This window comes from Xyrauchen texanus, chromosome 37, assembly GCF_025860055.1.
Source record: "Xyrauchen texanus isolate HMW12.3.18 chromosome 37, RBS_HiC_50CHRs, whole genome shotgun sequence".
Lineage (NCBI taxonomy): Eukaryota > Metazoa > Chordata > Actinopteri > Cypriniformes > Catostomidae > Xyrauchen > Xyrauchen texanus.
The window spans coordinates 20,410,875-20,437,693 of record NC_068312.1 but is presented as its reverse complement, the minus strand read 5'-3'; the positions used below and the strand labels follow the sequence as shown (position 1 = coordinate 20,437,693).

Below are 26,819 nucleotides of genomic sequence, written 5' to 3'. Positions count from 1 at the left end.
TAACCCTCATGGATGCATAATTAGCCTAATACGGACCGGGTCACGACCCTGCCCCGCCCTCCGCCCTGCCACAATGGGTTTGGCTCACACAGAGATGAAGAAGTACCCAATGCCCATGGTTAAATGTGGTGCTAGATCTTTAATGTTGAGGGGCTTTTTTGTAAGAGGTCCTGGATATTTAGTTTGGACACATGGCATCACAGTCTCCATCAAATACCAACAGATAAAAAAATCACACATTGCATGCTCATGAAAATAGAGCCCCTAGTCTCAAACCTTCCACCTTGTATTGGCTAAGTTTGGTAAATGGTCTGCACTTATATAGCGCTTTTTTAACCTTAGAGGTTACCAAAGTGCTTTACACTGTTTCCCAATCACCCATTCACACACACACACACACACACACTCATACACCAATGGTGGCAGAGCTGCCAAGCAAGGCGCTAGCCTGCCATTGGGAGCAACTTGGGGTTCAATGTCTTGCCCAAGAACACTTGTGGAGCATGTGAAGTTGTGTGGGCCAGGAATCGAATCACCAACCTTGCGATTGGCAGCTGATCCACTCTACCAACTGAGCCACAGCCGCCCCAGTTTGGATTGCATTTATCTTGCCTTATACTACCAAATATCTCAATAGTGTTAAAGAGTGTTAAAGGAATAGTTCACCCAGAAATTATAATTCTGTCATCATTTACTCAACTTTATGCCATCTCAAACTCGTATGATTTTCTTTCTTCTGTGGAACACAAATTAAGATATTTTGATGGATATAGGGAGAATATTTGTCCATACAATGCAAGTCAGTGGGGTCCACAATTTAAAGCTCCAAAAAGGACAACATTTATTGTGAGAATAGACTCACAATTTGTCTGTTCTCAGGGGTTAAATTGGAGCGGAACATCCAGAATGATGTTCCGGCAACTCGCCATGGTATTCCGGCACCTCCAACCCCAAAAAAAAAAAAAAATAGTCTAGCTTGTGGCTCTCGGATCTCATGCTCCTTGTGACAGCCCCTCCCTGGTGAATTCCCCTGAGGAAGGACCTTCTTTCTCAGGAACGGGGTACCTTCTGGCATCTGCACCCAGACTTCTGGAACATCCACGTCTGGCCACTGGACGGGATGCGGAAGATCTGAGTTGCCTACCACCTGCTGTCATAGACACGATCAACAAAGCCAGAGCTCCCTCTACCAGGGCACTTTATACCCTGAAGTGGCGCTTGTTCGCAAATTGCCATTCTTCCAGATCCGAAGACCCGCAGAGATGTGCAGTCGGGTCAGTGCTCTCATTCCTGCAGGAAAGGCTGGAGGGGACACTGTCCCCCTCCATTTTGAAGGTTTAAGTAGCACCATATTGGCTCACTATGACGCAGTGGAAAGTAAGGCCCTAGGGAAGCATCATCAGATCTGATCATCAGGTTCCTTAGAGGCTCCCGGAGGCCGAACCCTCCCAGGCCATGCCTGTTCCCCTCATGGGATCTCTCTGTGTTCCTTTCAGGCATTCAGAGACCCCCTTCGAGCCGCTAGAATCAGTCAAGTTCAGAGCCCTCTACTTGAAGACGGCCCTCCTAATCACGCTCGCTCCCATCAAGAGGATTGGGGACCTGCAAGCTGTCTCTGTCAGCGACACTCACAAAAAAGAAATAAAAGATGACTGAAACAGACAAATTGCATGCGATGCAGACTCGTTGTTTGTCTTGTCCTTAAAATAAATTAAACTTAAAAAAGTTCAAGACATGGTTACGGCCTTGCTTCAAGCAGTTCAGACCCCTGTCTGTTCTCAACCAAAACTGGTTGTATTGCTTCAGAAGACATGGATTGTACTATTCGAGCTGTATGGATTACCTTTATGTTGCATTTATGTCTCTTTTTGAGCTTGAAAGGGTTGTACCCCATTGACTTGAATTGTATGGATAGAAACATCAGATCTCCATCAAAAAAATCTTTATTTGATTTCTGCAGAAGAAAGTCATACAAGTTCCTTTAATGTTCATTGAAATGCTGCTCTTGTTTGCTCTTTTTTAATTTGTTTGCACAGTTTGAATTGCTCTGTCATGTCCACTGTGTTTCTTGTCTTAGGCTTTAGCCATGATGTGCATATGAATCTGTTCTTCACATGCTCTGGGTTTAATTTGTGTGTTCTCTGTGTGTCTGTTTGTTTGGCAGAGAGCAGATGTGGGTCTCTCAGCCCTGACCATCACTCCTGAGCGAGAGAGTGTGGTAGACTTCACCACTCGCTACATGGACTACTCCGTGGGTGTGTTGCAGAAGAAGGCAGAGAGGACGATGGATATGTTTGCATGCCTAGCCCCCTTCGACCTCTCTCTGTGGGCTTGTATAGCTGGCACAGTGCTGCTAGTGGGGACTCTGGTGTATCTCCTCAACTGGCTAAACCCGCCCAGACTGCCAATGGGATCTGTCTCCTCCACCACCCTTTACAACTCCATGTGGTTCGTCTATGGCTCCTTCGTTCAGCAGGGTAAGTGTGAGTGTTCATGTGCAAATTGTACTCAGAGAAGAAAGAACAATTCAAGAGGAATAAAACAAGGAATACAAAGAGAACAGCGGTGCAGAAATACAATTTGATGTGCTCACATGCTGTTTAAAGTGTCTGTATGTTATAGGAGAAGAGTGTGATCGTACACAGGTACGTTGTGTGGACAAAAGATTATACATAACAAAAAGAGGAAAAAGACAAAGAAAAAATTAATTATTCTCAGATCAAATCTGCACTTTCTGGTTTTGGTAAAACTTTATAATAACTTTTAATAAATCATTTACAAACATTTTATAAAACAGATCATTAGTTAATGTATTTAGATAAATATGAGATAATGTGCTTGTTAATGTTTACTAATAAATTTAACTCAAATTAACTTATGATCTGTTGAGCATTTTGTAATGTAAATTCAAATACTTACACATTTTATTTAACTTTCATTTCTATGTGTCTTTTCACTTTTTTAACACCTATAAAGATTTTAACAATTGTTACATAATGATTAACAGATCCAGAGGTGTCATGCCCATTCAAAATGAGGGATATGTTAATTATATACATTTTTAGAAAAAAAAAAAACATTTATAGATGTTAAGAAGTGTAAAGCCATATATGAATGAAAGCTTAAAAAACATTTTAATTATTTTAATTTACTCTGACTAATGGACAATGGATGACGGAAATGTTGTTAGGGAAGTGTAAACTTACAAAAAAAAAGAAAAGAAAAATGAGAGAAGAATACAAGACAAGGGAAATAGGAAAGATGTTGTGCGTAATTAACTACATAGTTGAACTTGTTAATTCCTATTAATATTTTTACATGTTTAGTGACAGACTGATTAAAGATTTAAGGCCATTTCCAGCGTTAGAGATGTGACATTTGTAGTCAAACGTGAAATGAAACTTCTCAGAGAAAGTACTAATAACTATCAGTAAATCAAACCATTTGTATGTATCTACTTAAACCTGTGCAGAAAAGAAAAATCACAGTCTAGACAGGTTTTTTTCAATTTCAGGGAAATTAACTTCCAATATGGATGTGACAAAGTCACATTACTCGTTTGGAGGCAACAACACACTTTAAAAAACACAATCTAGAAACAACAATACAGGGGCAACGGAGAAGGGTTGGCTCTCCATACAATATAATGTGGAAAAAAACAGTTACAGATGTTTGATCTTGCAAGTCACAACTGTTGCAAAAACATCTAAGGGTGCTTTTACACTTGGTTCAATTGCTTGGACCACACCCAGGTTTGTTTCCTTCTCCCTGCCCCTGCTGGTCTCTGTTCACCATATTTTCTATGGCCTGATTACATCATCAACGTGAATAAAAGCGGCAACTGTTTACCACTGTTAATAGTCAAAAACCTCAAAAAGACATCAGCTTCACTATGTTACTAAAGTATTCATCTCTTTGGGTTTACCAAATTTTGTTTGTGTACACTGTACTTAAAGAAATAGTTCACCCAAAAATGAAAATTCTCTCATCATTTACACACCGTCATGCCATCCCAGATGTGAATGACTTTCTTTCATCTGCTGAACACAAATTAAGATTTTTAGAAGCATATGTCAGCTCTGAATGTCCATGCAATGCAAGTGAATGGGTGCCAAAATTTTGAAGCTCCAAAATCCACATAAGGGCATCATAAATGTAACCAGACAACTCCAGTAGTTAAATCAATGTCTTCTGAAGCTATATGATAGGTTTGGGTGAGAAACAGATCAATATTTAAGTCCTTTTTTTTTTTTACTATATATTCTCCTCACTGTTCAGTCAATATCCACTTCAGGTTCACTTTCCCATTCTTCTTCTTATGTTTTTGGTGATTCACAGTCTTAAAGCTTATCGCCCCCTACTGGGCAGAGAGGAGAATTTATGATAAAAATTACTTAGAAATGTTTTTCACCCACACCTATCATATTATGTCTGAACACATGGATTTAACCACTGGGGTCATATGGATTACTTTTATGCTCCCTTTATGTGGATTTTGGAGCTTCAATATTTTGGCACCCATTCATTTCCATAGTGAGGACCTTCAGAGCTGAAATTTCTTTTAAAAATCTTAATTTGTGTTCTTTAGAAGAAAGAAAATCATACACATCTGGGATGCCGGGAGGGTGTTTTCATTTTGGGGTGAACTATCCCTGGGAGGCAAAGAGATCTATCTGTACCATGCCGAATTGGTCCCAGATCAGCTGGACCACCTGGGGGTGGAGCCTCCACTCTCCGCTGGGCGAAACCTGCCGCAACCGCGTGTCCGTCATCGTGTTACGGTTGCCAAGGATGTGAGTGGCACGCAGCTACCTGAGTCATGGCTGACTCCAAAGGAGGAGATGCGGGCGAGTTGTGACATATGACGAGAGCACATGCCACCTTGGTGATTTATGTACGCTACTGTCGTGGTGCTGTCTGAACGGATCAAGACGTGCTTGCCCCGGATTAGTGGGAGAGACCTCCGTAAGGCAAGAGATACAGCCAGCAACTCTAGGCAGTTGATGTGCCAACGCAGCCGGGGTACTGTGCTGGCCCAGTGGCAGTGTGCCCATTGCACATGGCACCCTAACCCTGTTGAGAGGCATCTGTAGTGACCACGACACGTCTGGACACCTGCTGCAAGGGGATTCCGGTCCGCAGGAAGCAGAGGTCTGTCCAAGGGTTGAAAGTCTGACGGCAAGAAGGGGTGATTGTCACACGGTATGTGCCGTGGTGCCATGCCAATCTCGGAACTCGAGTCTGTAGCCAGTGCTGAAGCGGTCTCATATGCATCAACCCGAGCAGCGCGGCTGAGGATGCCATATGCCCCAGGAGCCTCTGGAATTGTTTTAGAGGAACCGCTGTGCCGGGCTCGAAGAGAGCGAGGCACCTGAGCACTAACAGAACACGCTCGTTGGTGTCTAATTCCATGCAAAGAAAAGAGATGCTCTGAACCGGGGCAAGCTTTTCCCAGTTGACCTGAAGCCCTAGACGGCTGAGGTGCCTGAGCACCTGGTCCCTGTGAGCGCATAGTAACTCTCGAGAGTGAGCCAGGATGAGCCAGTCATCAAGGTAGTTGAGTATGTGGATGCCCACTTCCCTTAGCAGGGCAAGAGCTGCCTCTGCAACCTTCGTGAAGATGCGAGGGGGCAGGGACAGGCCGAAGGGGAGGACCTTGTACAGATACGTCTGGCCATCATACGCGAACCGCAGGGAGGGTTTGTGTCGAGGCAAGATGGAGGCGTGGAAGTACGCGTCCTTCAGGTCTACTGCCGTGAACCAATCTAGCTGTCGAATACAGTAAGCATGTGTTTCTGCGTGAGCATTTTGAACAGGAGTCTGTGCAAAGCCCAGTTGAGAACTTGCAGGTCTAAAATTGGTCACAACCCACCACCTTTTTGGGTACGATGAAGTACGATGACCAGAGGAACCGATCGAGTAGCCATGAGGGGGGGGACGGAGGTTTCCAGTCCAGCCTCACACTCACGGTGGCTCGGGAAAGCATAGCAGACATCTGCGTGTCAGCCTCAGACTGGGTGAGCAGACCCGAAGGTGGCAGCCCAAATGAGTCATCAGCATCAGATGCCGCTCTGACACTCTCTGATGCAGCGGCGATGTCGTCCTCCAATTCTGGGGGCTCAAGGGCCATGAGGTGAGCCGCACTCATCCCGAGCTCGGACGGAAGCAAGCAAGCGTGCTGGTTCGTGGGGATTTACCTGGCGAAACCGACCCTGTCGTCATCCCCAAATTGCCTTCATCGCCAGCCGGGTCGTCCTCAATCCCGTGGGAAGAATGAACGATGCGGGTGGCGGCTGAAGTGGCTTTCTCTCCTGAGAAAAGAAAGCCACGACGGCAATGTTGCCATGGCTATGTTCACGCACTGAGAACATGAGCCATTCATAAATGGCTTATGTGCGTGTGATCAATGGCTGCCTGCATGTGATCGCAGCCCAGGCACGTGAGGCAGCTTTTATGACTGTCAGAAGTGGAGAGAAATCAACCGCATCCAGGAACTACACAGAGGCGGAAAGATATCTTTAAAAAGACACGTCCTGAAAAGGACGTTCAACACCTGCTGTGAACTGCTCTTTTATGAGTGGGAACTCAAACTCTTTTAGAGGAAATAAACTCTTTTTAGGAGGAGAAACACTCTTTCAGGCAATGAAAGCGCTATCGAAGCACCCAAGGGCGTGGGAGAACGCCAGCTGGAAACACGTCGTAGATCCAACAGGAGTGCTTATCACCAGTAGAGGTAAGTGGAACAGTGGTGAACTCAGCTTGCTGTTGCACAACCGTTCGACACTCGCTGCCCCGCTTCCCTTTATACCCATATAAAGGGAAGGGGCATGCAAATTTGGTCGGCGGGGCATGCAAATTTGGTCTGCCAACTTGGCAAAAAAATCTAAATACATGCAAAACCCAAAACATTGGCTTTTTCTCAAGTTCAGAGGTACGTTTGGCATCCCAGGAAGACCCCTTGTGTCACTTCATTCGACTTGGGGCGGGGCATGCAAATTCTGTCTGCCAACTTGACATTGGCCTTTTCTCAAGTTCAGAGGTACGTTTGGTGTCCCAGGAAGACCCCTTGTGTCACTTAATTCGACACAACGTCGAGTGAGTGACAGAAGGGGAACTCTGTTTTTTTATTGGTGCACAGCAGTGTGGGGGATAAACAATGCACTTACAAATCTATTTCAAAGCATTCATGTTGTAAAATGTATTGGGTTTTGTTCCTTTGGTACACACAATTTTGTGGAAATGGAATGGAATGTAAAACGTTGACATTAACATGGAATTGCCCCCAACCACAAATCAGTAAATCTACATGAACTGGTTATAATGATCATGATTATAATAAGACAACCTAATTGCTCCCCTGCATCTGGGTTCATTGCTGTTCTAATTGCAATCTATGCTTCTTTGAAATGCAGTCATTATAGTGAGAAATTAGTTTATTAATGCGGTTTCATCAGACCAATGAATGAAGTACTTGTGTCTTTTAGTATGAAATTTTGTAAATTGAGCTGATTGCATGCTGTTGAATAGGCTACCATACAAGAACCAAACAGAGACAGAAAGATCTATGCACAAATGCACTGTAACATTCCCCCAACACTATCACTATCATCCTTTTGTCTCAGTTTTTGTTTGATGTTTTGTGGAGAGTTGGTTGTACAAATACACCCATTCTCTAAAACAGGAGAGTGGGGAGAGAAGGTACGTAGCTGGAATGGCATAGCTGGAGTCTTTCTCTCTCTCTCTGATGAGTCACTTTCATCTGCCTCACAAAAACCTTTTCCACTCTCTTCACATCCATCTTGAGTTTTTGTTTAATATAGACCTTTAAACAAATACCTTTCTTTCACATTCATTCATATTGAGTGTCTTTCTGTAAAAGAGTTCCATACAGAAAGAATGAAATACTATATCTACCTTTTTCCAGGTGGTCTTACTGGGGAAATGGATGTGGGTGCAACTTACATAGGAAGTTGTTCTATAGCATTCGTTGCCTCAAGTTGCAGTAATTTTAGACCCTGATTACAGCTGGTATTATGCATAGGCCAATGTCAAGTGGTCAGAGCTAAATACAGGTGTAAATATGGTGCAAAATCTTTTGTAATCAGATCACAAAAGCACATACAGAGGTAAGTTATAAATGCACGTGTGTGCAGAGAGACATTTCTATTTGCAATTTCTATGCCTTTTCTGACTATTTTGCGCTGTAATATCATGCAGTAACACATGAGACATAGGGATTGATGTATGTCATCTTCAAATCAGAGACCCTCCCCTCATATCCAAACTTAAGTGGTCACAGAAGACGCATTTAAACGACCAGGTGTAAACAGCGATGTGTCTCGTCTGACCACATGTGATCAGTTCACCCGAGATGCATCTTAATACCAAGTGTAAAGAAGGTCTTAATGAGTATTGTATTATACTGTATTTAAATCGTTTAGGCTGGAACGCATTATGGTGTCCTTACAGAGCTCATGGACAGCATGTGCAGTTCGTGGCTGTACATACAAGCATGTGCAGTTCGTGGCTGTACATACAACCCAAGGCTACTTCTTTAAATTATCCTCCCAACTCTCTAATAAAGAAAGAAGGGATATCCATACATTGTCCTTATTAAGCCTGTGCTCCCACATCTGGATGTATGAATGAATGCCCAACACCACAAAAAAAGAATGAATGAACGTATGACGCACTGACAACTGTGTTATTTACCTCCTAACGGAAGTAACGCCCATATATCGTGAAAAGCATTATGGGGAGTAGGAAAAAGATGGATAGTCTGTGTTTTTGTGCACAATAATGTTTTTTATAATAATCATTATTTTGGTAATATTCTGTATAATGTATGTATGTATCATGTAAACACATTAATGTGATTAGTGTAACTTTCTAAACCTGATTTAATATTCCAGTTTCTAGACATCCAAATAAAACAACTTATGCCTGTTTTAATCAGAATTCTTTGTCATGTAAACACCTTATTCAGAATATCCACTGTAATGGAATTTTCATTTATATTAGCACAAGCAAATGAAAAATTAATAGCATGCTACATATACAACAAGCCATTGTAAAAAGTAAACCATTTAGAGACACAGTTTGGAGCTAAGAGGAGACAGATTGTTGTCATAACATAAAATAAATCAACATTCAAATCAATATGTAGATAGATGAAAGCACCGTAACAGAATTATGGCCTAAATTTTGCTATTTATTTCAGTCTTGTGTGCTGTTGTCAATTAAATTAATTATGAGAATTAAAGATTTTATTGCATGATTGAGCAGAAGTAGTGTAATAAAAGGCCAGAGTGACCATCTTCTTCAATACTTCCAGTAGAGAATCATTGTAAAGGAATACTCATGTGTTAGTTAATTCAGAATATACTGATTTCATGTAACAATGGATATCTAATTATCTGTGAAGCTTGCAAACACTATCAGAAATGTGCATGTAAACGTGGCCATGGACTGCAGCTCAATTACATTTTCGTGGGGGCGCAAGACCGTGAGGGTTTTATCCTCTTAGAAATGACTGCCCTGAGGTCTTGCTTTGGGGGCTGCTGAGGGCGACGAGCCGGTCCCCAATCTCTATGAGGGGGAGCACGACTTGCCACGCTTTATTTCTGAGCCTCCCTTTGTTTCTGAGCCTCCCTTCTAGAAGGGGCCCCTCCCCCTGAGTGCAGCGAGGAAGGAATTGCCCGAAGGCTTCCTGTTTACTATTTGCCTTGTGGAAACTGGTGATAACTACATTCATAGCGTCACCAAATAAGCCATAAGGCGAAACCGGCGCTTCGAGAAGGAAAACTTTGTCCTTGTCTCTGATGAGACAGGTTGATCCATAAGTGTCTCTCCATGCTGTCCAAAGCAGACATAGACCGGCCAATGGCGAGGGCCGTCTGCTTGATTGCACAGAGAGACAGATCCGTGGCTCGACGAAGCTTGGAGAAAGCCCCTTCGTCGAACCTGGTGCCCGCACTCAGGTCCTTCAACAGATCAGCCTGGTATGCATGTAACACTGTCATAGTGTGCATGGCAGCACCAGCCTGACCTACTGCCTAATAAGCCTTCCCCACAAGCGTGGAGGTGGTCCTGCATGGCTTAGTGGGGAGAGTGGGTCTCTTTAGTGATGATGCCAAGCCAGGTAAGAGATAACCCGCAAGTGTCTCTTCTACCGTTGGCATCACTGAATACCCCTGTGCCTCCGTACCCACAATAGTCAAATATGTCGACATCGAGGGCACAAAGACACGGGAAGTATAAGATTTCCTCCATGAACGAGAGAGCTCATCATGGAGGTCATCAAAGAAAGGAAGGGATTGATATAGCGTTCCCTTCCCCTTTTTTTTAGACCACCAGACAGAAATATGTCTTCAAGTTTGGAGTGTTTGGGGGTCTCTTGTTCGTGTGGCCAGTCTAACTGTAGTCTGGCCACAGCCCGAGTAACCATCTCGAGTAATTCCTCAGCTGTTTTTTTTATTGTGCGTGGAATGTTCAGAGGTTCAGCGTCCCCCTCGTGAACTGAAGAGGCGCCGAAGTGCGCTTCAGGCTTCCGAGAAGGATCAGCTGGATCTGGGGAGAGAGCGAGCTATAGGGACGGACCTGTCTCTTGCTCCTCAGCCAGATCTATTCAAGAGGCCAACAATGAAAGAGTGGGCGCTGGCTCTTGGAAGTAAGCGAGACGAGTGTGAAGCATTTTGACTGTAAACAGATTGCAATGTTCGCACCCGCCCTGCCCCAATGCAAGAGCAGCATGCTCTTCCCCCAAACACACAAAACAAAACTGGTGTCTGTCCGTTTCATCCATAGAGTGTAAACATGGGAACACACACCGCTTGCTTTATTTATCAGTCATTCTTTTTCTTCTTTTTTTTATTTTTATTTCTGATAGTCAAGAAGCACAACACACAGCATGATCTGAAGACAAAAGATCTGACAATGCACCTGTGATGCATCTATTTATAGCCCTGCTACAGGTGCAACCAATGATGTCAACAGCAGAGGCTATAAATTCTGGTCAATTTCATTGACGTGTTGCACACATATTCACAGCTGGTCACATAAAGTTGTTCCCAAAGCGCTAAATCAGCGCAGCATCAAAGTGTAGCTTTTTGACAGGGAACAGCCCTGCATTGTGCGGTTTCCCGCAAATTAACTAGAAAATCATGTCCGTGATGACATGTCCCTAATATTATCAGTGGGCTTTTCCAGTGTGTTTGGATATAGCATTTGCAGTCAAATCATGAGATGTAACTTCTCAGTGAGTGCTAATTACTACTGTTGACTCATTTGTATTTACTGTATTTTCCCAAATCATTCAGCAGATAGAGAAAAAAGATTCAGAATAAAATCTCAGTATAGACTATTATTTATTTAGATAGGGATCATTTTAAATAAAACTAAATTAAATTTAAATGACATTGAAAATTATCTAGAAATAAAAAAAAATTTTTTATTTGAAACATAACCTTGGTTGTAATGACTAACACAGCTTTCACTTTATGTTTGAGTGGAGGGGAAATGTTTGAGTGGAGGGGAAAAAGCAACAAATAACTGAAATGTCAACTGAACACAATAAGAAGTGTGTTGAAGGACAGTTTTGTCTTCATACGCCTAAAGCATATGCTTTCATTCTGAAACCACTTTGAAGTCTGTTCAGCAGGATACTAATCATAAAATATATATATAAAATGCAACAGATGTGTTTGTTACATTTATATTGACAAACTGTTTTTCTTAGTTGTGAAGTTTAAAATACGGTTACAATTTTAATTCAGATTCATGAACAGATTAATTTGGACTCGGACTCGACTTGGACTGCTATGGACACGGTCTTGAGTCCGACTCGGCCCCTTTAAGACTCGGACTTGACTAAGGACTCGAACCTAACACTATCAGAGCTAAAGTACATTTTCCAGAAATGTTTCTTTTATCTGTGTGCATTTGTAGTAAAATGTGTAATTAATACCAAGCTCCCTGATGTCTTAAGCTTACTAAAGGAACTGCTTTAATTAGGTGAAATGATCGCTCAGTAACCTTTCTTCATGAATTGTAGCTTTGTAAAGCACTGAAATTCACTATTTTCTCTCCATAATACCCTATGATCCTGATAAGCTTCTTCACTGACAGCACTTCAGTACTGGAATGTAACACTGTAGGCATTGCAACACAATACAAAAGATTGTGTTGAAAAATAAAATATTAGAGGTAAAGTTGGTGTTTGTGCCTGATGGTATAACAGCTACAATGTGCAAATTTGACAGTGCACCCAGTATATTGTAATGTAATTTGTAGCTTTGCTTTGTGAACAGGCTTTGTTAAAGTTGTATAGTGCATTTTCTATCTGCCTCCATATTTAGCTTTGTACAGACAAAAGTTTAAGTTAGGTAGAACTAAATAGTGGTGCTTGATGCAAGCATCACTACTACTGTTGCTTAAACTTGAACAATCCACCCTCAAACATACCCTCAAACTCTCAAACTTTGCTATGTAACTCCTCCCATACTGTTTGTGATTTAGTCATAATTGATACCTTCAATTCTTTGGCTCGTTGAGGAGAGATGTGTTTTTACTATTCCAGGCGATCAGGCATTTGGATTTTCAGATTTTCACCTGCAAGCAAAAAAAAAAAATATATAGTTTGCATTGTCTTACATTGAAGGAGAGTCTTGAGCCATATCTTGGGACCAGAACGTCAAAGAAACGTGGGTGTGGGCTCTTTTGACTTGAACTAGCACGCAACCACCTAGAACCCTTTAACATCCACCTAAAAATGCAAAAGCATCCACCCAGAACATCTTGGAAACCATGGACAGTACCAATGCCCTGGCAGCCATCCAATTCTTCCGAAAATATACAATTTTAGTTTTTAAAGAATTCCCTGGTATTTTTTCAACATAAAGTTTTTCATAGGGTGTGTCCACCAGGAATGTCATGATTATGGAATTATCAAGGATAACTCGAGGTTTACAAGTTACAGTTTATCGTGATGCCACTGTAAATTTGGATAATTTGTGGCAACAGATGACAATGGGGTGAAACAAACTATGGGGAGATGTAAAAAATAGAAAGTGAGAAATAGGTGACAGGTTGTATCATTTTGCCATCTAAGTGTCTTACAATTAGACCACTTTCTATGGCACACAGAACAGGTGCCACAGAACAGGTGCAACACACATGTTCTGTTACCGCAATTATATTTGTACGTTGCAACATACAGTACTGTGGACTTGCACACGCACATACGAACACACAGACATCCAGTTAATGTTGTGCTGACCCCCCCCCAATGCCAAGAAGTTCCGTTCACCACCCCCCAAACAGCCCTTATACAGTACATACACACGCAAACGAGTGGTATCACAATGAATGTTAGTGCCACGGGCCTCAATCAACGCTTTCATCTCGGCTCTCCTCTCTTATTCCTTTCATCATCATTCTGACTGAGCTCCCTCTCGCTTCTCTCACTCCTCCATCAAGTCTGTAATATTAAAAGCGCAATACTCCAACATTGTAGATTTGCGTCATGTGTCAGTCTGAAGAGAGACATTATAATGCCTTTGAAGAGCCCTTTTTTGTCTGACACTTAGGGTGATATAGATAGGAGAACAGAACAAGCCATTTTTTTCTGTTTCTTTTTCTTTCTTTTTTTTTAACCACATGCCCGTTGCCTTATCGCTGGCACACAGAGACCCAGCGCTGGGGTTCTTCAGCAAGACATAGGATTGACTCTGACTACCGTTAGCTTTAATCTTTACAGCCAGGGGCAAGACAAACCAGCACACACACGCACGCCCTCAGTGGCTTGCGGGTCTTCACCTTCCCAACATTTAATCTTACAGACAGCTGCAAAAGGAAACAGAAATAGACAGGCAAATTCAAGCCCCAAGATGACCCTCCAGTCCAAAATTTACAAACCAAGAAGATTTGTGTTGGAGGAACTGCAAAAAAATCCTGTTGCAAATGTTGGAATTGGTATCTCTGGAGGGGCGCTTTGACCTCTGTAATTTGGATGGGTGGAAGTTTTTTTTTTTTTCAGATTGACACTTTTTATTGATTACAACTCATGAAACAGAAAAGTTAAACATTAATGCAAAATATTAATGCACAGAATCAACTTTTAACCCCCATTATTCCCCTCCCAATACCCAACCCCACCCTAACCCATAAACATCCCTGTGGTCAAAGCCAAATCTATATATAAATCCTCATATATATATATATATATATATATATATATATATATATATATGAGGATGTCTTAAAAATAATGACATCCTCATATATATATATATATATATATATATATATATATATATATATATATATATATATATATATATATATGTATGAGAATGTCTTAAAAATAATGACATAGATAGTTTTCATTTATCACTTAATGTCATATAAAGTCCAGTAAACATAAAAAAGCTAAATCACTATTCGGTGAGACAACCTTTGCTTTTAAAACATCACCAATTCTCCTAGGTACACCTGTACACAGTTTGTCTTGGTTGTTGGCAGATAGGATGTTCTAAGCTTCTTGGAGAATTTGCTAATCTATTTAGGCTGTCCTTTGTGGGGGCCATAACATCTGTTGCCAGGCTCCCTGTTCTTCTGTTCTAATCTTTTCTATTTGCAAAAGTAATGTAATATAAACTAACATTTATATTTCCTATTGACACACTAAAGCTGAAGATATAAATAACCATCTTAAGGCACATGCTTTTGTGAAACATCGTATGTGCTTATGATTTATGCACAGTACTGTATCTGTGTGTTTGTGTGTATATATATATATATATATATATATATATATATATATATATATATATATATATAATATAAAAAAAAATTATAGTAATCACACACATTCAAATGATAAATCCCTCTCCACTGCCCACACTGAGAGCCCTCCAAAAAGGTTGGATAGCTGTCCAACTTCATATCAAACACCCCCAGGTTGCCCAGCCTTCTATCTGACATCTCTTCAGGTGCTGCCACCCTGCCCATCTCCGTACACTACTCCCGATATGAGGGGTGCACCAGCCAACCTCCATCCCCTCAGAATGATCTGTCTCCCTATCATGACACTGAATAGGTCACAATTTCTTATGTATTTATCCCCTATACTAATGATCGCCCCATCGCCTAAAATACAGAGTCTGGGGCAAAATGAAATTTGAGTGCCCAATACATCACATACAATTCTGAACCCTCAACCAGAATTCTTGGATCTTGTAGGATATTTGGTACACAAAATTTAGGAGGGAATTTAACATGCCCTCATTCTCACACCATTATATGTAAGATATTTGGTATGCTAAATTTAGAAGGGAATTTAGGGTCTTGAAATATGTGAGCTATGAACTAAATTAAACTGTCCTTATTTTACCTTATTAGGTAATGAAATGTATTAGGAATTAGCTTTAATAAGTGAATTATGATTAAAAAGCCTCTCCGGGAACCAGCACCTTATCGTGGTGGAGAGGTTTGTGTGCCTTTATGATCCTGAGGGTTGTGTTGTCTGGAGCCATGTGCTCCTGGTAGGGTCTCCCAAGGCAAAGTGGTCTCAGGTGAGGGGCCAGACTAAGAATGGTTCACAATGACTCATGGATAAAACAGCAAAAGGAGGAGTTACCTGCCCAGAGGAAGCCCGGGGCCCCCGTCTGGAGCCAGGCCCAGATGGAGGGCTCGTCGGCGAGCGCCTGGTGGCCAGGGTTGTCACGGAGCCCGGCCGGGCACAGCCCGAAGAAGCGACGTGGAACCCCCCTCAACATCCCTTGGGCCCACCACCCATTGGAGGAACCGCAGGAGTCGGGTGCGCTGCCATATGGGCGGCAGTGAAGGCCGTGGGCCTCGACGGACCAGACCCGGGCAGCAAAGGCTTGCTCTGGGGACGTGGAATGTCACCTCACTGGGGGGGAAGGAGCTGGAACTAGTGAGGGAGGTGGAGTGTTACCAGTTGGATCTGGTGGGGCTTACATCGACGCACAGTTTTGGCTCTGGATCCGTACTCCTGGATAGGGGATGGACTCTATTCTTCTCTGGAGTTTCCCAGGGTATGAGGCGACAGGCGGGTGTGGGGATACTCATGAGTCCTTGGCTGAGCGCCACTACGTTGGAGTTACCCCGGTGGACGAGAGGGTCGCCTCCCTACGCCTACGGGTTGTGGGGGGGAAAACTCTGACTGTTGTCTGTGCATATGCACTGAACAGCAGTTCAGAGTATTCGGCCTTCTTGGAGACCCTGAATGGAGTCCTGAATAGGGCCCCAGTAGGGGACTCCATAGTGATGCTGGGTGACTTCAACGCACACGTGGGAAATGACAGGGACACCTGGAAAGGCGTGATTGGGAGGAACGGCCTCCCTGATCTGAACTCAAGTGGATGTTTGTTATTAGACTTCTGTGCTAGTCATGGATTATCTATAACAAACACCATGTTCGAACATAAGGATGCTCATAAGTGTACGTGGTACCAGAGCACCCTAGGCCGAAGGTCGATGATCGATTTTGAAATCGTGTCGTCGGATCTGAGGCCATATGTTTTGGACACTCGGGTAAAGAGAGGGGCAGAGCTGTCAACCGATCACCATCTGGTGGTGAGTTGGGTCAGGGGGTGGGGAAAGACTCTGGACAGACCTGGGAAGCCCAAGTGAGTAGTGCGGGTGAACTGGGAACGTTTGGAGGAGGTCCCTGTCTGCGAGATCTTCAACTCACACCTCCGGCGGAGCTTTTCAGGCATCCCTGCGGAGGTTGGGGACATTGAACTGGAGTGGGCAATGTTCAAAGCTTCCATTGCCGAAGCCGCAGTGGAGAGCTGCGGCCTCAAGGTTTTAGGTGCCGCAAGGGGTGGTAACCCTCGAACACCGTGGTGGACACTGGTTGTCAGGGAAGCCGTCCGACTGAAGAAAGAGGCCTTCCGGGATTTGTTGTCCCGGAGGTCTCCGGAGGCAGTTGCAAGGTACCGACAGGCCCGAAGGGCTGCGGCCTCGGCCGTGAGGGAGGCAAAGCAGTGGGTGTGGGAAAAGTTCGGAGAAGCCATGGAGAAGGACTTTCGGTCTGCACCAAAGTGCTTCTGGAAAACCGTCCGCCACCTTAGGAGGGGGAAATGGGGAACCATTCAAGCTGTATACAGCAAAGATGGGATGCTGTTGACCTCAACCGAGGAGGTTATTGGGCGGTGGAAGGAACACTTTGAAGGACTCCTAAATCCCAACATGCCCTCTATGGTAGAGGCAGAGCCGGAGGATAATGGGGGATCAGATTCTATTTCCCTGGGGAGGTCACTGAGGTAGTCAAACAACTCCGCAGTGGCAAAGCCCCGGGGATTGATGAGATCCGACCAGAAATGCTGAAAGCTTTGGATGTGGAGGGGGTGTCATAGATGACACGCCTCTTCAACATTGCGTGGAAATCTGGGACAGTGCCTAAGGAGTGGCAGAACGGGGTGGTGGTTCCCCTCTTCAAAAAGGGGGATCAGAGAGTGTGTGCCAACTACAGGGGTATCACACTTCTCAGCCTCTCTGGTAAAGTTTACTCCAAGGTGCTGGAGAGGAGGGTTCGGCCGATTGTTGAACCTCGGATTGAAGAGGAACAATTTCGTCCTGGCCGTGGAACGACGGACCAGATCTTTACTCTCACAAGGATCCTGGAGGGGGCCTGGGAGTATGCCCATCCTGTCTACATGTGTTTTGTGGATCTGGAGAAGGCGTATGACCGGGTCCCCCGGGAGAGACTGTGGGAGGTGCTGCAGGAGTACGGGGTGGGGGGGTCCCTTCTTAGGGCAATCCAATCCCTGTACGTCCAAAGCGAGAGCTGTGTCCGGGTCCTCGGCACGAAGTCGAGTTCATTCCATGTGGGGGTTGGTCTCCGCCAAGGCTGCGCTTTGTCACCAATCCTGTTTGTGATATTCATGGACAGGATATAGAGGCGTAGTCGGGGTGGGGAAGGTGTGCAGTTTGGTGGGCTGGGGATCTCATCGCTGCTTTTTTCAGATGATGTTGTCTTCATGTCATCATCGGTCCGTGACCTTCAGCTCTCACTGGATCGCTTGGCAGTCGAGTGTGAAGCAGCTGGGATGAGGATTAGCACCTCTAAATCTGAGGCCATGGTTCTCAGCAGGAAACCGATGGAGTGCATACTCCAGGTAGGGAATGAGGTTTTGCCCCAAGTGAAGGAGTTCAAGTACCTCGGGGTCTTGTTCACGAGTGAGGGGACAATGGAGCGGGAGGTTGGCCGGAGAATCGGGCAGCGGGGCGGTATTGCACTCGCTCTATCGCACCGTTGTCACAAAAGAGAGCTGAGCCGAAAGGCAAAGCTCTCGATCTACCGGTCAATTTTTGTTCCTACCCTCACCTATGGTCATGAAGGTTGGGTCATGACCGAAAGAACTAGGTCGCGAGTACAAGCGGCCGAAATGGGCTTCCTCAGAAGGGTGGCGGGCTTCTCCCTTAGAGATAGGGTGAGGAGCTCAGTCATCCGTGAGGAGCTCGGAGTAGAGCCGCTGCTCCTTTGCGTTGAAAGGAGTCAGTTGAGGTGGTTTGGGCATCTGGTAAGGATGCCCCCTGGCCGCCTCCCTAGGGAGGTGTTTCAGGCACGTCCAGCTGGGAGGAGGCCTCGGGGAAGACCCAGGACTAGGTGGCGAGATTACATCTCCACACTGGCCTGGGAACGCCTCGGGGTCCCCCAGTCAGAGTTGGTTAATGTGGCTCGGGATAGGGAAGTTTGGGGCCCCCTGCTGGAGCAGCTGCCCCCGCGATCCAACTTCGGATAAGCGGTTGAAGATGGATGGATGAATGATTAATTCACTTATTGGAGTGATATTATTCTCATGGCTTATTGAAAATAATATCACATATTTAGGTACAGCTTTGAAGCTAAATCTTTTAGAAACAGGGATGGGATTATTTATCAAAATATACCACAGTCAATCATCTTTGTATACAGACAAACTTTAATACTATTCTAAACATAAATCTAATCTAACACATATATACATGAGACAGGTTGGTGAAAAGAGTGACAGAATGTGAAATAAATTATCAGTACAGTGAAAATTAACTTTATGGAGTCTGTTGACAATACCATAAGGAACCATTTATCCTTCTTTGAGTCTATCTTCTTCATCGATTTGCTATCAGATTACACTAATTATTTAATTAATACACCAGCACTTTGAGCACAATATTGGAGATGTACTTGCATGTCTATGTGGTGTTTTCTTGTGTTCTTGTTCTACCTGTTTGGAAATATTTGAACTGAAATTAGCCACATCCCCAAAGGTGTCCGGCGCCAATCAAAAGTGACTTTTCAGAGTCACATGGTCAACTGGGATGTCTTTTCCAACAGTTGATTTATGGTCCTTTGTTCAAGAGTCTTACAAATCTCCCGCTGAAAAATGTAATCATGAACCTTGATATTTTGAGAATGTTGATGTTTATTTATCAGTGTAATAACTCCCCTGCTCTTACTTGAGCCAGCACTAAAGAAAACATGTCTACCCCATATCTTCCCAAATTTTTCAGCTTCCTGTGGGGAAAGATGCATGTCCTGAAGAAACACTATCATATTTCTTACGCTTAAGAAAAGAAATAACCTTCTTTATTTTATGTGGTGCCCCAACCCATTCACATTCCACATTGAGAGAGACAATCCATTCATATTAACTTTTGACATTTTGACATATAAGAAAAAATAGATTGTGTGTCAAAAACAAAATTATAAAGACCACATTCCAACATTAGTGCAACAATCAAACCCCAAACTTCCCCTAGAAACAAACAGAAAAAAGAAAAACGTGCACATTAACCCCGCACACAACAGCGCCAACTGTTATCCATCCCTCTAAACTCAAACAGTCCATAGCCAAAAAAAGCATTGCCATCGGATTGCTCAAGTCTGGTGTTTCTATTCTAAATTTTGTGAGACAGAATTAAACAACAACAGATAATCTATTAAAAAAACTCCAGCCACTGGGGGAACCAGCACAAAAAGAAAAAAAGGTGCTCCATGTCCTCTGAGAATAACGAATATCCAGTGAGCCAGCCCACTCAGCTGCTACATGAGTGCAGCAAATGACCTAATCATTCCAATGTCTTGCAAGAAATACTCCACAAAACAAACTCCAGCCATTAGGAGGCATAAGCATAGAGAGCGTGCAGATTCATCCACAAAACTATCTCGAAGGAGTGTTACTCCACGAAACAAACTCCAGCCGCTAGGCAGAACCAGCACAAAAAGAAAAAAGTCGCTCAGTATCCTCAAACATAGAAGTGAATGTTCAGTGGGTCGGTCCACTCGGCTGCAGCATGAGTTCCACAAGATAACTTACTCCATTGACTTTTTGAAGGACATCACTTTCTGTGGGCATGTGAATGTTTTACGGCCATCCTTAGCATCTATTCTAAATTTGGCTGGGAATATCAGTGCAAAAGCGACTTCCATTGATGTAAAAGTTTCTTGCATTCCTTGAATCGATCACGTTTCTCTCTTGTTGAATTTGCAAAATCTAGGAACAAGAAAATGCTGTGGTTTTTTCAAGAAAGCCTTCCTTTACTCCTCGCGTAACACAAGATCTTTGTCGGATGATCTCAGAAATTTGGCCAGAATTGATCGTGGCCTGCCTCCCTCCACAACTTGCCGAGAAGGAACCCTGGGAGCTTGCTCGATTTCCAGTTTATGGCCTGTAATGTCAAGCAGATTCTGAAAGAGCCCATTCAGGAATTTCACCATATCCTGACCCTCTTTTTATTTACGACAATTATGACAATATGGATATTATTCCAATGGCTATGTTTCTCTGTGTCCTCGACTCTAGATAATCGATCCATTTCTCAACATCCCCCACTCTTATAACCACCTCAGAGAATTTAGTCGCCATGGCAGTGATTGATCGACATATCACTGCAAGATCTTCCAAGTCAGCAACGACCTTTGTCAGCATTGCCAACATGTTCAACATCTCTCGCTGCATTTTTAATCTGGGAGGGACAGTAAAACATTTATCTGAACTTTAGCTTCTTCATTTCAGATTTGGTTTAGTTGGCTCGACATTAGCATTGTCATGTGCTTGTCCTTCAGACACGTAAATTGATCATTCACACTCTAAAAATTCAGAGTAAAAAAGTTTCTTGTCCGGAGAAAAAACAAAAGAAAGGATGTAAGTAAGAAAAAAAAGTAAAGCCTCCATCGTCATAATTTACACCTAATAGGGAATAAGAACAGAGTGCAGAAAGACTGTAAATCATGACTCACCCTCAAGCCTGTATTAATTTCTCTCTTCTGAGGGATATAAAATTAGTTCCCCGTCTGTCACTCACTTCGACGTTGTGTCACCTACAGAGGCGAGTGGAACAGTAAGTGATCTCAGCTCGCAGATCGCACAACCGCTCGGCTCAGAAGAAGAAATCTGAATGAACAGATGCACGATTCCCTTCTTTTATACACGTATGTCCGGGGGAGGGACATGTAAATTCTGTCTGCCAAATTCTCATTAGCCTTTTCTCAAGTTCAGAGGTAACTTAGGCCTTCAAGAAAGTCTCCTAGTGTCACTTCATTCGACACAACGTCTCATTCCCTCCATAAGGGAATGGAGGTTACAACAGTAACCTAGACGATTTTTGGCAGAATGTAAGTCACAGTCACAATTCACTGCATCCTTTTTTATTTTGTTTCATAAAATAAGTGGATTGAGACTGATGTCCAATTAACAGGTTTATACCCGTTTATATATATCAGTTCTAAAGTTTCAGCAGATATGCGCTTCCACACAGCTCGTACTCACAAGCTGCTGAATGCTGAAATGCAATAGAGGGAATTCCCCGCATTTCGGAAGTGAAACATGCAGGAATGATTACAGTTGTGCTCAATCCCCGCAATCCCGCACTATTGAGCTAACATTCGTTATTGAGATTTTATTCAGCCTGCTTGTCCGGTCGGGCAAGTAAAATTCTCTTTAACTTGCCTGTTCAAAATTTCCACTTGTCCCGGACAAGCGGACAAGTATTAATGTCGAGCCCTGAGTTGTGATTTTCATTAAGCACATATTTTCATTATTTCACAAAAATTTGTTTGCGATCAAACAATAATTGGCAGACCCCCTGCAGTACCACCGATACTCTGTTCAAGACCCCTGTCCTAGAGCAAAAGATTGCCTTTACTGATCGCTCTTCTTTCCTGCTCCTGGAATGTTCTAATGATTTCAACTACTGTGCATAGAGAGGAAATGTAATGCATTCATTATTGGTGCATAACTCAGCACTATATGATTCTTAAGACATAGCATGAGTGTGTAAGCGAGATTAATGATTAATTTCAGACCTTGCTCATAATCGCCACTGGGATCCAGCTGAGCAAATCAAAGTGGAGATGTAAGCAGCCACATCACAGCAGTGTTTCCACAGTACACAGCCCGATGTGTTATGGTTTCATGTAAACAGATACTGTGCACAGACATAAAATCAGACTGCACCATATAGAGCACACATGAGACACATAATAACAAAGCATATAAATAAGCATGCTGTTTACTGAAACATGCCGACTGCCTCTAGCTGCTGGTATTACAAGCATGAGGACACAAACTCAGCGAATATACACCAACATCACACACAAACCCACAGTTCTCTTCCCTCCCTGTAGAGTATCTTGTCAGGAGTATGTTTCTTATATAATTGGGGCAGATCTGTTTCAAGTGGATACAGTTACACATCAATAAGAGAATACAGTGGAGAGAACAAAGACAAAAGTGGAGAACATTTGAGTGAAGCTGTTTTAGGGGGTTGGCTAGTGTCATCCTGACACTTTCTCTCCTCTCACAGGGAGTCTCATGCAGCCCATGCGAAAAATTACTCATTTCCAGCATCACCTCACTTTTCTCCTTTTATTAGTCTGGCCTGTTTAGACAGCCAGAGAGGTGCTGAGCCCTTGGCTGCCTAGAGTCGTAATTATTACTGACATGCTCAGACTGCCCAACCTCCCTTCTGACCTAATCCGGAAGAATGTGGTGGTGGTGGTGGTGGTGGTGGAATCTCCTCTGCCAGTTACACCATATGACCCTAAGCCAATCTCAGTCCTGACATCTTATTTGTTTCACCTAATCAGAGAGTAGGCGGTGGATCACGAAAGATGGCATAGAGAAAAAAGGGGGCATAATTAGTTATTGTGTCTTCTCTTCCCAATAAAGGAGACTTTCATCATGTTGGAGAGTAATTTGTATGTCTGTGTATTAGTTTCAAAACTCGTTCACCCAAAAATTGGAAATATTATTTACTCACCTTCATGTCATTCCAAAAATGTTCTTTATGCACCTCTTTTTCATACAGTGATGGTTCATAGTGACCACAGGTGTCAAGCTCCAAAAAGACGGTAGTCACCATAAAAGTAGCATTGATCACACAATAGATTGAATAAAATAACTTCTATTGGGAAGGCACGCAGGCTTGAGTGAAGTTTAAGATACCATTTATTTGATAAATGTAAAATGGAAGTAATGTCTCTCTCTTTGGCGTAGGCCCCGTCCGGCTCTCTGAGGGAGTTGTACCCGGAACCGTCATGTCCTGCCGGAGATAGGAGGCAGGGGCGAGGAGCCTACCCCCGTGCAGGACAGGGCTCCACTTGTGGTGGTGGGGTGGTGGAGGTTGCCGTGTTACCACACTGAAACAGCAATGTGATAGATTGTGAGCAGACTTGTAAAGCAATGGCTTACATGCGATTGGCTAGGAATTACCCATCTAATGATGTGATGATGAACAGCTGCTAGTCTTCCCGCTAGAACTACGCTGCGCTTCCATTTCTATCGGGAAGACACGCAGGCTTTAGTGAAGTTTAAGATGCCATTTATTTGATAAATGTAAAACAGGAACAAATGTCTCTCTCTTTGGCATAGGCCCTGTTCGGCAGACCGAGGGAGTTGTACCCGAAACCGTCATGCCCTGCCGGAGATAGGAGGCAGGGGCGAGGAGCCTACCCCTGTGGGGACAGGGCTCAACTAGTGGTGGTGGGGTGGTGGAGGTTGCCGTGTTAGCACACTGAAACAGCAATGTGATAGATTGTGAGCAGACTTCTAAAGCAATGGCTTACATCCGATTGACTAGGAATTACCCAGCTAATGATTTGATGATGTACAGCTGCTAGTCTTCCCGCTAGAACTACGCTGCGCTCCATAGATTGAAATTTAAAGGAATAGTCTGAGTTCAAAACATGTTCAGCTAAATCGACAGCATTTGTGGCATAATGTTAATTACCACAAAAAATGTAATTTGACTCGTCACTCCTTTTCATTAAAAACAAAATATAAAATCGAGGTTACATTGAGGCACTTACAATGTAAGTGAATGTGGGCATTTAGGATTTAAAAGCAGAAATGTGAAGCTTATAATTTTATAAAAGCACTTACATTAATTCTTCTGTTACAAATTAATTTTATTTGAGCTGTAACATTATTTAAATAGTAATTTATACAGTCATTTTAGGGTTTTAGAGTTTGTTGACATTACATCATCATGAAAACAAAGTTGTAAAATTGGCTATAACTTTACACAGAAAAAGTTAGTAAGATATTTTATCACAGTAAATCATGTTTGCATGCACATTGTTTGTCTTGTAACTTTTGAAAAAGTTTGTATTTTAATGTTCAAACATTGGCCCCCATTCGCTTTCATTTTAAATCCCTCAATTTAACCCAGATTTTTGCTTCCTTTTTTTTTTAAGTAAAGGAGAGACAAGTCTAAATAATTTTTTTGGTAATCAGTTTTATGACACAAATGCTGTCGATTCAGCTTAACTTGTATTTAACCCAGAATATTCCTGTAAGTCATTATTTACTGATGACCTTCCTTTCCAGTGAAGTTCTGAAGTCACATTCTCAGATTCCAGATTTTTTATTTAAAATCGTTCCATTCGTTTATTCTATATTTTATTTAAGACCTGTTTCTATGCTTCTAAAAGGTCTGCCCACTCTTAATTAAATGTTCCATATATACAGAAAAATGTTATATTTGAAACTCACTCACTGCTAAGTAATTCTGAACCTCTTTTGAATATAATTACATTTTCTTAAATTCTGGTGAGATATATTGCTATTTATGCATTTCTTTAAACTGCTGTTGTAAATATCAGTTTTACTTTAAATATCAAGCCATGCTATGCAGTTTGGCAGCAAGCCACATAGACTAGGACCTAGACACATTGCTGTGGTCTGGGCAGTCATTTTAAATTACTTTACATTATGCTAGTTGGATGACACCCACCTACTTAATTTACCTGACGCACTTGACATCCATCTTGTATTGAAACTAACTCGACTGCAAAATGTCTTCAAGGAACAGGCAAGTCATGCCCTCTCTACATCCAAGTGTGAGGCAGCATGTGCAAAGTGCAGCACTTGTTCAGTTGTCAGTGCCGTGACATTAGAAAAGGGCTGTTGGGGTTAAATGATGTTTGAAGTGTCAGAATGAGTCATAGCCGAAGTGCAATCATTAAGATATGCACATGTGTGAATACTCAATGACAGTACAGTTTGTCAAAAGAAGAGAGAGATAATGCTTACTGATGGACAGAGGTGCTATTTTTTCTGTCTGATGCTGACCTGAAATATTCTTTCACATCTCTTATGAAAACATGAAATGTGCAAATTATATTTGTGCCCTTCACGTACACTACCAGTCAGAAGTGTAGACACATCTGACTGTATTTTACAAGAGTTAGACTGACAAGTGTAGAGAAAAATAACCAAATAAGTTTCCAGCATACATGGGAACTCCTTCAGGACTGTTTGAAAAGCATTGCAGATTGCTACCTTGAAGTTTGATGAGAGAATACCAAGAGTGTACAAAGCTTTATTTAAGGCAAAGGGTGACTATTTGTTAGAAACTAATTGTAAGCTAATATAATTTTTATTTGTTCCCTTTTTTCTTTCCTTTTTGGTATTTTTTTTTATGTAGCTCAAAGTTTTAAAAATTTTTAAAACTAATATATAGAAGAAGAATAAAGAATGATTTGGTTTGTCCAAAATTATGGACCGGGCCAGTGCCCTGAGGCCATAGACTGTCAACGGCATGCAAAGCCTCAGACTGCCCATCCAAAGACTGCCAAAATCCAGCTAAACCAGGGTCTTCAATGCATACACCGCATGCTGACCACTATGGTCCCTATTTAAATATTAATTGTCTAATGTTAGCCTACCAAAACACGTTTCCTCGTGTTTTTAGCCAAAGGGGAAGTGGGGCCCAAGACGTGAATTCTTGGGCATCATAGTACCATGATTCCAGCCCTGTGTTCACCTGGAAAGAGTCCAGCTGGCCACTGCTGTTCATAGTATTAATACATAATATTACATGTTTTGTCAGCATGACCATTTGAAAGTTCAAACCTCAAATTTAAGTGTGCAAGTGTTACTTTTACAAGCCATGAATTATTGACTGTACTTGAAAGTAAATGCCATTGGCATAAACTTGCTCTTGATGAATTCTGTCACATCAGCACTGTGTGACTAAGTGAATTAGATCGAAACACAATCCAGAAAGATTGAAAATGGTCAGTGACAGCTGGCCTTTCTAGATAGATAATTCATCTGTCAATCATCTATACAATTATAACAGCACACACAACATCAGATGTGGGAGTATAAAAAAAGTCAGGCTTACTGGAGCCAACTTGACACTATATCCGCAAAGCTTGACATTTTAGCTAGTGGGGCGCACACACACACACACACACACACACAGTTGGTTCTCATATCATTATGAGGACTCTCCATGGACATAATGATTTTTATACTATACAAACTATATATTCTATCCCCTGAACCTAACCCTCACAG

General features: G+C 42.7%; 1 protein-coding gene across 2 annotated transcripts in view; it reads left to right on the top strand.

Moving 5' to 3' along the window:
- LOC127630454 (glutamate receptor ionotropic, delta-2-like) overlaps positions 1–26,819 on the top strand; it is a 560,225-nt gene that overhangs the window by 450,709 nt on the left and 82,697 nt on the right. For both annotated transcript variants that reach the window (XM_052107985.1, XM_052107986.1), the window contains exon 11: positions 2,165–2,477. In XM_052107985.1, the coding sequence (XP_051963945.1) occupies positions 2,165–2,477 (313 nt within the window). The remainder of the gene's footprint in view (positions 1–2,164; positions 2,478–26,819) is intronic.